The following is a 16,745-nucleotide window of genomic DNA, read 5'->3' as shown; positions in this document are numbered from 1 at the left end:
TTGCCACATATCTTACCTGTTGTCCATAGTCCCACAGTTTGGACGCATATTCCATCTTGTGGCCTGACACCTTAGGAAAACCTACTTGACACCATTTCATGGCCTCAGTCAGCATCTTATCTCCACATGGCCACCAATCTCCACATAGCCACAAGTCTTACCTCATTGCCTCACTGTCACCCTCCACATGGTCACCCATCCAACCACATTGCCCAACTACCAACCTATGACCACCTATCTTCACATGGCCACATATCTCCACATGGCCACCTATCTCCATATTGCTACCTATCTTCACATGCCCACCTATCTCCATATTGCCACCTATCTTCGGATGCCCACCTATCTCCATATTGCCACCTATCTCCATATTGTCACCTTTCTCCATATTGCCACCTATTTCCTCCACATGGCCATATCCCCATTGCTACCTATCTTCACATGCCCACCTATCTCCATATTGCCACCTATCTTCGGATGCCCACCTATCTCCATATTGCCACCTATCTCCATATTGTCACCTATCTCCATATTGCCACCTATTTCCTCCACACTGCTACCCATCTTCACATGCCCACCTATCTCCACATGGCCACCTATCTCCATATTGCCACGTATCTCCGCATGGCCACCTATCTCCATAGTGCCACCTATCTCCATATTGCCACCTATCTCCATATTGCCACATATCTCCATATTGCCACCTATCTCCATATTGCCACTTATCTCCACATGGCCACCTATCTCCATATTGCCACCTATATCCACATGGCCACCTATCTCCATATTGCCACCTATCTCTTCACGGCCACCTATCTCCATATCTCCACATATCTCCACATGCCCACCCATCCTACCTCATGGCCCCATTGACAACCTAGGACTACCTATCTTCACATGGCCACCTATCTCAGGCCCACCTATCCTACCTCATGGGCCCATTACCAACCTATGACCACCTATTGTCACATGCCTACTCATCCTACCTCATGGCTCCATTGTCATCCTCTAGTGACCAATGTCAACATGTGCATATGATCACAAGCACTTGCACAAGCACTTTTCCAACCACATGCAATCTCACGAGTCCCTGTCATTGTTAAATTCAGACTGTCGTTATAGACAATGTGTAATGTGTCTGCATATATTTTTCCTTTGTTTAATTGTATTGATGCATTGCCACATGGAGAGAAGGACCAAGCCACACCTAGCAGCTGCTGTACGCCTCCTGCTGCATGTTGACAGAGATGTGGATTATTACATGCAAAATGAATGTTTCTGATAATTCAAAATTTCTGTTATCTAAGTGTATAAACATATATATAGAATCATTGACTAAAAATAACAATTCTGTTATATACCAAGATGACATTTACACATCAAGCAAGCTTTACTTATGCATAATCAGGAAGAACCCGAATGTCAAAGATTCAGATCTTTTTCCAACAATTCAGATTGCTAATTGACACAAACTGAAAAAGGCCACATTAATAAGATTTGGGAATATATTTTGGGGGGATTTTGAGTTTATTGTAATGAATAAACACTTCTCCTTGCCGGATACTGATAACTACAGCTAAAATCTTTTACTGCATTTTAAATTTTATATAGTACTAGGGTAGGGTCTATGTACCTATTTGTCTTTCTAACGCTGTTTCTAAGCGTGACACGCCCCTGTGAATTAAAGTACATGGTAATTTCAATGACGTTTTCGTTTTTGAACTGTCAAATGCTTGCTCTATCAAATTATAAAGGTTATTTTTTGGAAAGAGTTTAGAATTTCATTTCAGACCAAATTAATTGGTAGAAATACAGGGTGGTGCTTATTTTATACACAAATGTACATAACGCGCTAAACTTCATTCACTTGGCTAATGCTCAGACCGCTAACGATCAAAGCACAGCACAGTATTACCCCGGATAACCCAAGCTGTTAATAGTCACATAACTTATCATCCCACCGGGTACCCATTTTCCGCTGGGTGAACAGAGGCAATTTTGAACAAACTCACGTGCCTACAGGTGAGACTACATGTATCACACGTGCTTCGCAGCGAGACAGATCTGAAGTCCTAGAAACTCTCAGGAGTTAAGCTGCCAAACACGGTCACTCATCCAAAGATTCCCTGTGCCAACGTTGCTTAACTTCACCTGGTTTGTGACCTGACTCTATGCACATGACCATACACCACCACGTCTTCTTATGATCGTGTAAACACTTCTGAGTCATTGAGTGAGTTTAGGTTTACCACGCTTTTATCAATATTCCAGCAATATTACAGCGGGGACACCAGAAATGCGCTTCACAAATTGTACCCATGTGGGGAATCGAACCAGGGTCTTCGGCGTGACGAGCCAACGCTTTAACCATAAGGCTACCCCACCACCCCTGAACGTTCAGAGATTATTCTTATGATAAGGTCATATCCCGATCATGTGTTTTTTGAAACGAGTGAGTGGGTGAGTTTAGGTTTACTCCGCTTTTGTCAATATTTCAGCAATATCACAGCGGGGACACCGGAAACGATCTGTACCCATGTTGGGAATCGAACCCGGATCCCGTAAACACTTCTGACAATCAGGTGATCAAACAGCTCACTGATATCAAAGGAATTTACACACCTATCTCACACAAAGGTGTTAAGACAATAATGGAAAGTAGATATGTCTTTGAAAAGATGCTCCAGTCGATCAGTCCATTGTGTTGGTGAGAGTGGGCTCTGTGTTGTTTTGGTGACGCTGTTAACAGTATTTCAGTTTAATCACAATGTTTATTAATTCAAATTCAAATACACGCACGGGCTCTCTTGTGTCAATTTCTGACGATCTTGTGTGCTTGTTTTGTAGATTGTACGTGCGCTTTCACAATGTTTTAGGACATATAATTGTATAATCTGTTTGCAGTGAAAACGTACCGATGAATTTCACTTTAAACCAAAAAGTAAACCAAATAAAGTGAAATTAAGACTGCAAATCCTCATGATTTTACCTTGCCAATTGAACATATAAATCATTTATTCAACTTAGGATAAAAGTTGTTTAAAAAACGATCATAGTTTCACATCGCTATTATCGGTTTGTATGACAAGGGGGTATGCACATCGAATGAAACACCAAGAACGAGAAGGGTTGTTCTAAGTAAACGCTCTTACGTACATTTACGTACATTTGTTTAACTGTTCCAACTACTGCGCTTACCCCATTGTAATACAAACCAGTAATATCGATTTGAATCTATGATCGTTTGTTAAACAACTTTTATCCTAAGTTGAATTAAAATTTAAGTTTTAAATGTTCAATTGGCAAGGTAAAATTATGAGGATTCGCAATCTTAATTTCACTTTATTTGTTTTAATTTTTTTTGTTTAAAGTGAAATTCATCGGTACGTTTTCAATGCAAACAGACTATAAATCGCTATGCGTTTCAAAGCAATAATATCGTATCTATATATAACTAATCTTACTTAACTTGTATCTTAAACATTGGGCTTATATTTCCCACCACTGGGGATATTTTAGTCTGAAGTTTTTGGAGGTCATTCATACTTTCTTCATCATATTCATTTAAAATTCCACCAGGGGTATGGCAGCAAGGTTAGACGAATGTTCAGTTTGTGAAATATTTTAAAGTTATTTTTAATTATCTGCTTTGGGATTTAATAGGCCAGTAGAAACTGCACTGAACTTTGACATTTCTGATAACAGGCCAAATTTGTGTCTATTGTGTTAACAGTATTTCAGATCAGTCACAATGTTTTTGTTACATTTTCAATAAAGGAGGGAGGCCCGTTTCAACATCTTGGTCACTTTCCGCTTTAGTGAAAACCCACAATGGTGGGAGAAGGTACCTATTTAGAACACAGTTACGGCGAATATGGACATGAACGGCAGGTGATATTGTTTCCTGGCACGCCCAAGGGAGAGAACTCTGTCCATTTTATTACAATGCCTCGGGCATCTTGATAAGCTTTGGCCTCCGTCGTTGGATATTAATGAAATACATAATATGCAATATTGTAACAATCACATCACGCAAAACAATAGCAAGTGCCGAGTAGTACACACTGAAACTTTAGGATGATCAAGACAGGTTTTTTTTCTCCTGTGTTGACGTTTTGTATGTAAGGCAAAAAAGATTTTAGAATTTTTTGGTCAAATGTGAATTCAACATTAATTCATGAAACTCTGTTATGTCATAAACACAGTATCTGTTCAATGATTTCTGGCAACAAACATAAACAGTAATACGTTTTAAATACAACATTCACCTTAAAGGTCAAGAGATTATATATGCATGCGAGGGTGCGCGCGTACGTGTGTGTGTGTGAGTGAGTGTGTGAGTGAGTGTATGAGAGTGAATTGCTGATAGAATACTGTTTAACGCCGCTTGTGACGGTATTCCAGTTACATCACGGCATGTCAGCTGAATGTGGAAGGAAGGCCGGAGGTGATTTAGATCTCACGAGGCTACCACTTAGTTGCCATTAACCATTAAACCAAGAAATAGAGGCAAACCGGTTTCGAACGATCCTATGTTTCTGGCATAACCAAGCCACGCCTCTCTGAACAGCGAATTGCAGCGCCTTAAACCTGGCTTCTATGGCCGCTTCGTGTTCTGTTATCAGTAGTTGTATCATGTAAGGATCCAACAAATGAAGAATGTTTTGTCAACTCGTCAACCAAATTAGTTCTTCCCACGCAAGTTGGTCTCCGTGGCTGACTTAAGCGTTCCCGAGTGCCCACGCTGGCGTTGAGATCCCACCAGTACGAATAGTTTAACCACCAGTCTATCTATCTCATTATATCACAAGTGATGCAGAAGATACAACGGTATACCATGTTGTGTATGGTTGAAATTGTAGTGTTGCACGTAACAACATTGCTATACGTGCGAACACAGCTGTATCGCTGACATTGGAGTGTGCCTTCACTTCTCATACACAACAGTTTTATATTTAACCGAGATATAGACCACTATGATGACGTCACACCATCGTTGTTGTAGTTGATAAAAAAGCCAGAAATTCATTGGCTATTCTGAAAGTGCATTTTAACAAATACAACGGACTAAATTATAGGTGATTATGCAAAATTACAGAGACATTATATATAATGGTTGAGGTCGCAGAAATCATTGAAATTGAAACTCTCTACTTCACAGCTCGTTCATTCTACTTACAAAACATTAGAATTTCATGAGTTCCCCAATACCGGTTTAACATGTCTTTAATACTTTTTATCAGTAAAATGTTTTGATTAAAATGTAATTGTTTAATATTGTGTGAAACCAACAATCACTATGGTGTTTTTGTTTAGCAAGGTTTCTTTGTCGGCCTTCTATGGAAGAAGACTCTTTGCTCATTTTAACTGATCCAACTGGCCAAATATTACGAACTTGATATCAAATCTGGTACACCTACTTCTGATATCAAGAAAAATGTCATCACTTTCTCTTTGCTCATCTTAACTGATCCAACTGGCCAAATATTACGAACTTGATATCAAATCTGGTACACCTACTGCTGATATCAAGAAAAATGTCATCACTTTCTCTTTGCTCATCTTAACTGATCCAACTGGCCAAATATTACGAACTTGATATCAAATCTGGTACACCTACTTCTGATATCAAGAAAAATGTCATCACTTTCTCTTTGCTCATCTTAACTGATCCAACTGGCCAAATATTACGAACTTGATATCAAATCTGGTAAACCTACTGCTGATATCAAGAAAAATGTAATCACTTTCTTGGTAGAAGAAGAAATTTTAGTGGAGACAGAAATTCTGAAGTGGCGAAAGAAATTTGAATTTAACAAACTGAAGAAACTGAGTGAGAAAAAATGAGGGTCGAAGCTGACACTGAAAACCGCAAAAGCTTGGAAAGAAAGAGAAGACAGAAAGGTTCAAATTCGGATACAACAAACTGAATTACAAACTCATCTCTCACGGTACCTCGTCAGGGGATAGATCATTTGATCTTAAAGACAGATTACACTTGTTCAGACTTTTTTCTGAACGTGATGTTGAAAAACCTTTCTTAATTTCGAAGAATTTGAAATGGAATCATAATCAGCGGATCAGTGGGTGCAACGTATCCTTGGAAGAAGAACTCAGGAAGAATATTGTGCCTTACCTACTGATATGAGTTCTGATTATGAGACTGTTAAGGCTTCGGGTTTTGACAGACAGACAGACAGACAGACAGACAGTTTTATTCAGTAAAAGGCCACTGGCCCATAATACAGTCAAATGCGTGATCACACATCACATGAATGGTACACAATGATTTATAAAAATGTTCTGCTCTTCATTCTAATTTGTACATAATATAAGAATAAAGAAACATTCTTAATCATATCGACATTTGCAGATTGCATAATATGGATAAAGTTGTTTATCGTCGGCGGCTTACTTAAATATTTCCCAATATACTTCCCTCGAATATCAGAAAAACATTCACAAATATACAAAATATGCCACTCATCTTCAACAACATTAATACCTTTGGATTTACAAAATAAACAAAATCTTTCAGAAGCAATATTTTCATATCTTCGGGTTTTGAAGGCTTATGGATTGGATAAATGTTCTGGAAGGTACTACATGGTACTACAACCCTATGAGTCTTTCAACTATATTCTGACCCATGGAGTTGGAGAATCTTCTGGATATAATTATATATAGGGAGGCTTACTCTTGCCTCTCCTATGACATTACATCTAAGTTACTAGAAGACGAGCAATAGCGTGAAGATCACTCTCACCCTGGATACTGATGCATTTTTTAAACCATTGCGGCAGTGAGTTGAGTATTTCCATCATCATATTCAACACCATCAACAATACATACCATCGGCCTATGAAGAATTAATCAAACTATAGACTCTATTAAGCACCCAATCAGCTTGTTATTACAACCTAATCCCCCTTGTTTATTGGCTTCCATACCAGTCTCATTTGTTGTTTTTAGCCTCCCACTGGCCTCTCATAATTCTGTGCCAGTTGTTATTCAATTACATATTGTTGTTATTGTTAATCTGCTGTTGTCAGAACATACCATGTATATATACCTCTCATATATAACGATGTAAGGCTCCACATCGAAAAGTCGCTCTATGCAATAAATAGGAAGTTGTCATCCATAAAGTTGTATGTTTCATTTCCATCGTCTTTCTACTGTGCCACATTACTCGCTGTTTTTGTATTATGTTGCTTTGTAGTTATTTGTATTGATGTGTAAACTTAGTTTTGGAATACAATTGTTAATAACATCACATTACATGAATTACACCATATTTCTTTGTCGTTTGTTGATTTTACACCGACTTCTTTGACTGGCTAGTTTAAAAATGTTTAGCTGTTTATTGGGAATCAATGCCAAATGTAAGATATGCCCATTCCTGTTTGTACTAGATCCCAAAGGTCCATAAAACTCCTTCGAAAGATTAAGTGACGGGCCAAAGAAACGTTAACACTTTGAAATTGAAATTACCAAAAATTCCAAATTCACCTTCAATCACCATCACATGAAAACACATCGCTCGCACGCAACAATGAATTTTCCACTTGGAAATAAGGCATGCAATGCATGCTTTTCACCATTTTGTCCAAATATGGTTTGCATGTTTTTCAAGCAAAGCGAAAAAATTAAATGCCAAACGGATATTAAACCTGACTGCCATACTTTGATTCTATTAAAAAATCAAAAGAATGGCTCGATTAACTTTTATCTACAACGAGAACTGGCGATCGGAATGATCGAAATGGGAGCCACCCAGACCCACGTTGTAAGAACTCATGCAGCGATACCGTCAGCTAGGCCTGACCTCAGCCACGATCTGCGCACGCTGCATCCCAGAAACTGCTTCCTGACGGCGACGTCATCAACAGCGCATGGCTTGGGTCAACGTGTAAGCTGATACACAGTAGCCAGACGACTGAGATCCTATGGAGTCGAGGCTTACAGACCAATCCGGGTACAGCAGTTGACAAACGAACATCGTCGACGGAGGCTTAGATGGGCCCGGACAGTTCGACGTTGGCAGCGACGTGAGAAGCAGATGATGCTATTCTCGGATGAAAGCTGCTTATCTCTGTTCATATTGTTTTATGGATCTATCTTTTGTGGTTATTTCACAATTAGGCTTTTAACCTATGGCAGCGGGTTTTTAGCACGTCGATGCATATTGCAGGGTCCTTCATATTTATCTGTTTTCTGTTTCCCAGCAATATTCCAGCTATATGCTGGCGGTCCTTAAGTAATCGAGTCTGGGCAGACAATCCAGTTATCAACATCATGATCTATCAAAGGTTCAACCATAGATTTCTTGTGCACGTGAAAAAATAGTTTTCTGGGTGTTATTATTCAGACAACCCCGAGATCCTCGTGTGTTTCCGTGAAACGCCCGTACAAGTGTCTGTTGAGTGAGGTGAAATTGGTTTAACGTCGTACTTGAGAATATTTCGCTCAGATGACGACGTGCATGCGTGTGTATGTGTACATACATGAAATCTTGTATTATTAGAGGGGCGGTGGGGTAGCCTAATGGTTAAAGCGTTCGCTCGTCACGCCCGGGTTCGATTTCCCATATGGGTACAATGTGTGAAGCCAAATTCTGGTGTCCCCCACACACACCCACACCCACACCCAGAATGATATTGCTGGAATATTGCTAAAAGCGGCGTAAAGCTCACTCACTGTAACATCAATATCATTTACGTTTATATAACTGTAGCATATATTGAATTTATACAGCATACAGACAAAATACACGTGTCAATACAATACAAAAAGCAAATATATTCTACAGGAGCCTGTGAAACAGCTTGTGTGAGCTTGATGTCACTGATGCCATATGTTGTGGTTCATGTTTTTATTATTAATCAACAAATTAATGGAAAATTACTTTGTAATTTATTTTATCTGGTAACAACACGATTCGAGTGAATTTTCAAACTAAAAAACTGATATTAACAGATTTGTTAAAACGCAAATGATTATATTTCAATCTGATGACAAATTACATCGAGTTTGCATTCACAGCTGTTCAGTTGTTACAGTCGACAAAGTTCATATTGATTCTACATTCAACAGCCCTTTTTGTTTCTGCACGTGTATTTTTAAAATTACGACCATTTGTCAAAGTCCCAGACACGTATTACTCTCTAACAGTTGAAAAACCCTCTGTTTCAGCGAACATATTCTTTAAACATTGTCATAGTCTGTCATAAATCCTTTCAATTGTTATGTTATTGAAACCCTTGATCTCCCTTCAGTTGTTGGCAATATATAGCCTGTTTTTATATTTTATTATCTTCTATCGTTAAAAGGTTTTAGTGTATTCCTACTAGTTTTATAACTATACGTGTGATCCTCTAGTTATCTTACTGTCCTTCGTTGTCAGGGTTTTTATAATTTGACTTTTTTATTACTGCATTATTTCTTATTCAAATCCTCGTCACGATATGGCTGCAATAATGCCGATGTGACGTTAACTTTTAATTTACTCACTCCCTCATTGTATATAATAGGATATATAACATTGAAATTGACCCAAATGTACTGAATACAATTGTATGCATCACGACATTCAAAACGTATAATTTAATTACGTTGTAACCCGTACGCCATTTAACACTCGTAAAGTGGAACTCGATGTATATTTCGATTTTCCCCTTCAGGTCCTGTTATGGTCCACATCACAAAGATGGGGGCTATCCTTGTCCACATATTTATGATGGGTTTATCATTGTGTGCATGTCCATGACTGCTATATTGTTGTCCTTATAACCTCTATGGGTTTATCATTGTCCAATGGGTGTATCAGAATCCCTCTGACCATGATGAGTTTATCATTGTCCATAGATCCATCATGGGTGTATCAGAGACCCTCTGACAATGATGGGTTTATCATTGTCCACAGATCCATAATTGGTCTATTATTGTCCCTCTGACCATGATGGGTTTATCATTGTCCACAGATCCATAATTGGTCTATCATTGTCCCTCTGACCATGATAGGTTATCATTGTCCATAGATGCATAATGGGTCTATCATTGACCCTCTGACCATGATGGGTTTATCATTGTCCATAGATGGATAATGGGTCTATCATTGACCCTCTGACCATGGTGGGTTTATCATTGTCCATAGATGCATAATGGGTCTATCATTGACCCTCTGACCATGATGGGTTTATCATTGTCATAGATCCATAATGGGTCTATCATTGTCCCTCTGACCATGATGGGTTTATCATTGTCCATAGATGCATAATGGGTATATCATTGACCCTCCACCAGATCCATCATTGCCCATGATCCATAATTGGTCTATCATTGTCCCTCTGACCATGATGGGTTTATCATTGTCATAGATGCATAATGGGTCTATCATTGACCCTCTGACCATGATGGGTTTATCATTGTCCATAGATGCATAATGGGTCTATCATTGTCCCTCTGAACATGGTGGGTTTATTATTGTCATAGATGCATAATGGGTATATCAGAGACCCCCTGACAATGATGGGTTTATCATTGTACATAGATCCACAATGGGTCTATCATTGACCCTCTGACCATGATGGGTTTATCATTGTCCACAGATCCATAATTGGTCTATCAGTGTCCCTCTGACCATGATAGGTTTATCATTGTCCATAGATGCATAATGGGTCTATCTTTGACCCTCTGACCATGATGGGTTTATCATTGTCGATAGATGCATAATGGATCTATCATTGACCCTCTGACCATGGTGGGTTTATCATTGTCCATAAATGCATAATGGGTCTATCATTGTCCATATATCCCTAATGGGTCTATCATTGTCCCTCTGACCATGATGGGTCTGTCATTGTCCATATATCCATAATGGGTGTATCAGTGTCCCTCTGACCATGATGAGTTTATCATTGTCCATAGATCCATAATGGGTCTATCATTGACCTTCTGACCATGATGAGTTTATCATTGTCCATAGATCCATAATGGGTCTATTATTGACCCTCTGACCATGATGGGTTTATCAGTGTCCATAGATCCATAATGGGTCTATTATTGACCCTCTGACCATGATGGTTTTATCAGTGTCCATAGATCCGTAATGGGTCTATCATTGTGTACGCCACACCTTTATATCTGTATCTACTTTCAGGTCATTGGTCTGCTAATATTTCATCATATTAATGTATGTATAGCGCCAATATCAGCCCAGCTGCTCAAAGGAGCTTTGTTTGATGATGGGCGCACCATGGTCCACGCCTCTATCGTACATCACTGTTATCATCTGATACGTCTCTCAATGTCCGCATCTTCAGGATGTACCAGCGTGCATATCTCATTGATGAATCTAACAAAGTCGTCAAAGGCATCTACATTCCTGTGCAAGTTGAAACGGAAAACTTTACAGGACAGAATCCGTGGACTCATTAACCAGCGACAAGGAAGTTTGGTTAATAGCCCACGATGACCACATTAGGCACTGATTTGTACACAAGCGCCGACCCATCCCTCCCCACCCAACCCACAATTCCACCCATGAACGTATTTGTTTTCAGACAGGTAGTCAGTATTGCCATACCTACAGAACACGTGACTAGTTTCACTCTTGTATCACTTTTCAAAATTTGCCGATGTGTTAGCCAGGATATTATTACATTAAAAATAATATATTTTGTTGCAGTTTGTTTCTTGCTGTCTACGTCCACCCTGACGTCATCATGCCGATGTGTGTGTTGTACACCAATCTGAAGGATACTGACATCCCCCCACAACTGGAGACCAGACTCGCAGAGCTGATTGCTAAAGTCCTGGACAGACCCATGGAGGTAGGACATATGCTCACGCAACCACAAATCGATGGTCCTGTTCTTTTCTGTAGGACTGAGAAGCTAATTCGATTATTATTTACTAAGTTCAGGCAAAACATTTGACATATTTTTATATATTTTCTAATTGATGTTTTTACCTTTGGTCAGTCGAATCCGTAAACAAAAACCCTTGACACTGTATTGGGCGGCCTTCAGAGGTATTCCAAAAATATAACGGTGGTATCTGTGATAGGAGTGAGCGAGTATGGTTTTACGCCGCTTTTAGCAATATTCCAGCAATATCACGGCGGGGAACACCACAAATTGGCTTCTACAATGGTTCCCATCTGGGGAATCAAACCGGGTCTTCGGCGTGACGAACGCTTTAACTACTAGGCTACCCCACCGCCCCATCTGTGATAAGAAAAACCTTTCAACTACTGCCTCTTGACTAATATAGCCATGTAACTGTAGCTGTGTAATAGCAAGGTACCTGCTGTCATTCCGTATGTATACGTTCAGTTCTCCAAATTTACTGAAATAATTTCTTTGAAAACTACAATTAAAAACCTTTACAAATGCACCCCAAATGAGTAGAGTTAAACAGAAAACAATATTCATTTTTTAGAATACTCTCACACAATTGCAAAATATTGGCCGAAAATTGATATATTCTGGGGGTATTCCTTGGTCAGCTGTTAATGTCGAGCTTTATGACAGCAGCTCCTTTGGGTGTCTGCATTTTACGTCTTTGAGGTACATCTAGCTTGCTCTTTCTACAGGGATTTCGTCATACGACGCTTTGCTCAAAAGCTCTTTATCAGGATTAAAACGTTTCAGTTCCTTACCAAAGCCTTCAAATGTTTATATGGAGGACATTCTAAATTTGATGTCAGAAGCAATTCCATATTTGGACTTTCAGAATCCAAAAAGAAAATGCTTATGGAATTGGTAGATTCTTACCAATGATAACATTGAACATCGAGCAATTCTCTTAATACAATCCATGAACACAAACGAAGATAAAAGACTCGAAAAGTGTACAGATTTTAAAGATGTATTCTTATTTGATATGTTTTATGGTAGACATAAGGGGGCCATTCCAAATTTGTCATCTACATTGATGTCGGAAGCAGTTCCTTATCTGGACAGATTTTATAGATTTATTCTTATAATATAGGATGGGTAATATAAGTAACCAGCTATCACATTACGAGGTGAACAAGCTGTTGGCTAGTTTCCAGTGTTGGCACAGTGTTTGTGTCTGGTTGACAGTAGTCTGCTTCAAAACGATCAATTTGCGAGAGATGATGAACCAAATGCTCGTTTTATTCTTCTGGGAAGCCTTGGAACCCAGCTAACTGAAGTCATGGTCACGTCTGGTCCATTTCTTGGAATGTCCACAATATTTCTGGCTATGTCTGAATAAACCACAGATAGGTTGTTATTGTAAACAATGGGGAAGTGATATGTTATTACATTACCTGCAATCTGGTTGCAATGTGACGAGTCTTGGTAGCCGCGATTATGGAATTAACATCGCGAGCTGCCAAGTATACACGACCTACATGTTTTTTGCAATAGGATGAGTCTTGGTAGCCACGATTATAGACTGAACTGTCCAGTTCTACAATACGGTCATATAACTGGACAACATGGATGGGATGGTATTCGTACAGAAAAAAGGAAGCTGTGAAATATGATTATTTTATCTGCAAAACATTTCCCTCAAGCATCATTTCAAACTAAATTGTCGTTCTGGATGTCGTGTTCAAGCAACTCAACGTGGTGGTCCTGCCTGGACTGCGTCAGTTCCGCCTGAACAACACCGACCCCGCCTGCTTCCTCCAGATCACCTGCATCGGTGCTTTCGACAAGGACAGGAACCCTACGTACAAAGCGCCCATATTAGACTTCCTGAAGACGAACCTCAAACTTCAGGCTGAAAGGTCAGTGGTCACTGATCACAATCTCGTCTGAAAACTCGGAATCTGTTAAATGCAGGTGGGCTCAAACGTGTTAGATTTTATTTGCATCCAGTCTAGTTTTTACATCCAAGGCATTTTGAACTGAAAGTCTCGGAAGTCCTACGAATAAACTTTATAACAATGATCAATCCCATAACCATTAGTTTAATATATTAATATATGTATATTGTATATGTTTATGTATCTGTGTGTATGTGTACGTGTATGTGTATATACTGAACCTTCGGTTAGTGAAGAACAATATTTTAATGTGGACCCCCACACACAGTCCACCGTAGATAAATAGACACAAAAACCAAATTTTGTTTGAGAAGGTTTTTAACATACTTCAAATTTAATTTTTAAAAATTACTAAGGGCGTGAGGAGTAATGGGGCATATCATAAGAATCGTTTATTTTATACAGGTCTTACTTTGCGTTTAAAAACTTCAGGAGCCCAGACACCTACACAAGTCCAGTTTGGAAAGCAGACTGAAACACCCCCTTAAATGTTCCTCCCATCAAAACATAGTTGGCGACCTTCACATCAGCAACTGACAATATGGAAATCCTGGATCTCTCTAAACTGACGTACAAAAGAAAGTACACACCCGGTGCTTTTGGATTACTTTCCAAAAGGCGACGTAAATGTTTTGAAAAGAGTTTTTACAGTGATATATACGTCACAGACTTTCCTACTATGTTGCCAAAACACCACAGATATTGTGCCCAATTGCGAACTTGCCAGTCAAAATCAGAACACTTTTCAAATAATCCCAAAACACCAGGCGTGTACTTTGTTTTGTACGTCAGTCTATTTAACGAAGATTTACTCAGAATCATCATCCAATACCTGACAACAGACGCCCTTCAGATCGGCGTTTCATACAAGTAGACCCGACAACACTGATAAAGATGTCACATCATTTCTGGCTAATTTAATGTGTTATGAACAAAGAACTGCAACTGTGTATTCTGGTAGCTCGATCGATCGCACACATGTCACATGTATTTGACAACACTTCTCAGAAGGCTTAGCATTTGTCGAAATATGGTTTTCTGCTTTTTCAGCGTAGTTGCCGATAGACCAGAAAGCCAATCTATGAACTTTTAAACTTTTGATACGCCAAAACTGAAATGCCAACCAAAGGACTAAAGCATTATGTACCGGTGTATTGAGTCAGCCAGACTAACAGTAGGAAAGAAATTATTTTCAGATTAAATTTTCTTTTAGATTTGGAGAATGCTATCTAATTTTCAGACGTTTTGAAAGTTTAAACTTCACATTGAAAAGAAATCCCCCATAAAACAATATACTGGAACGTAATATGTTTATGCTGGTTATTTTCATTTGCAGTCTGTCCACTTGAAGCCATACACTCACTACTCAATAAATGCAATAGAGCAATTCATCAAGCCTTTTGCTTACTACGGTACTGTTGTATCTATCAGCCTCCACATTGACCCACGCACATCATCGGTTCCCAATTACACATATAGATGCTCATGCTGTTGATCACATGATTGTCTGGTCCAGACTCGATTATGTACAGACCGCCGGTGTACAGTGCGGTGTAAAACTAAACTCACTCACTCAACATTGAACCACAGATTGACAAGTCATATGTGAATCCAACATATCAGATGGAAGAATTATGTTGTACAATGATATTTATGGCAAGTATTAAGTCTTTGTTATTGAGAGACTTGCTAACTACTGGAACTCTGTTTTCATATCAGCGCTGTTTACATCTGACATCTTTTATGTCCACTGACATTTATAGTTGTCCATTCCTAAATAAGAAAAATACCATTTGACCACCATTTATGACAAAATCTGGTAGAAGCAAGTAAAGATTTGTTGGTTTACTTCAGAAAGGATTCCCATCCTCTGTAGCAACCGATACTTGTCGTAAGAGGCGACTAACAGGATCGGGTGGTCAGGCTCGCTGACTTGGTTGACACATAGTATCCCAAATGCGTACATCGATGTTCATAATGTTAATCACTGGATTTTGTGGTCCACACTCGAGTATTTACCGACCCCCGCCACATAGCTGGAATATTGTTGAGTGCGGCGTTAAACAACAGACAAACCAACCCGCATAGTCTCCTAAATCATAGGGGCGGTGGGGTAGTCTAGTGGTTAAAGCGTTGGCTCGTCACGCGACCCGGGTTCGAATGCCCACATGGGTACAATGAGTGAAGCACACTTCTGGTGTCCCCCGCCGTGATATTGCTGGAATATTGCTAAAAGTGGCGTAAAACCAAACTCAGTCAGTCAGTCAGTCCTAAGTCATATCTGATTCTGATTTACCTACCTGAGCTAAACATGAAGAGACCTTTCAAGTCGGTGATTTCCAAATTGAAATGATCATCCAAGGAAGCACAGCGTAAAAGAACTAAAACTATTTAAATCATATTGAAACACATAGTTTTGTTTACAATCACAAAAGTATGATGACAATCGCTAAACATATGTGCACAACAATTTCCACTGCAACCTAAAATTAGGTCTCTGAAAAAGGGATGACTTCCAATAGTCAGCTATGGATTGTCTAATCCAGACTCGATTATTTACAGACCGCCGCCAAATAACTGGAATATTGCTGAGTGCGGCGTAAAGCTAAACTCACTCACTCATTCACCAGTCGGACACTGTGCTGTTTCGGGGCGGTGGGGTAGCATAGGGGTTAAAGCGTTCGTTCAACACGCAGAAGACCCGGGTTCGATTCCCCACATGAGTACAATATGTGAAGCCCATTTCTGGTGTCTCCCGCCGTGATATAGCTGGAATATTGCTAAAAGCGGCGTAAAACTAAACTCACTCACTCACTCACTGTGCTGTTTCACTATCATATAAACGTATATCTTGGATAAACGAAACAGAAACAAGCGTTAGCAACAGATGGTTTCTGATACGTCATTAAAGCAGTTCTTGCATGAATCGGTAAACAATTTC

The 16,745-nt window shown here is 39.3% G+C and overlaps 1 protein-coding gene across 1 annotated transcript; it reads right to left on the bottom strand.

The window, feature by feature from the left end:
* Positions 1 to 396: 396 nt before the first annotated feature.
* Positions 397 to 852, bottom strand: LOC124259659 (UDP-3-O-acylglucosamine N-acyltransferase-like). Its single transcript, XM_046693837.1, has one exon. The coding sequence runs from the start codon at positions 850 to 852 to the stop codon at positions 397 to 399; it is 456 nt and encodes a 151-aa protein (XP_046549793.1).
* Positions 853 to 16,745: the final 15,893 nt, after the last annotated feature.

This window comes from Haliotis rubra, unplaced genomic scaffold, assembly GCF_003918875.1.
Source record: "Haliotis rubra isolate DU_JTF1 unplaced genomic scaffold, ASM391887v1 Scf731, whole genome shotgun sequence".
Lineage (NCBI taxonomy): Eukaryota > Metazoa > Mollusca > Gastropoda > Lepetellida > Haliotidae > Haliotis > Haliotis rubra.
This window is presented reverse-complemented; position numbering and strand designations above follow the sequence as displayed.

Coding starts and splice junctions, on each gene's coding strand:
- LOC124259659 (XM_046693837.1), bottom strand. CDS start 852: ATGGGTGGGCATGTGGAGATATGTGGAGATATGGAGATAGGTGGCCGT.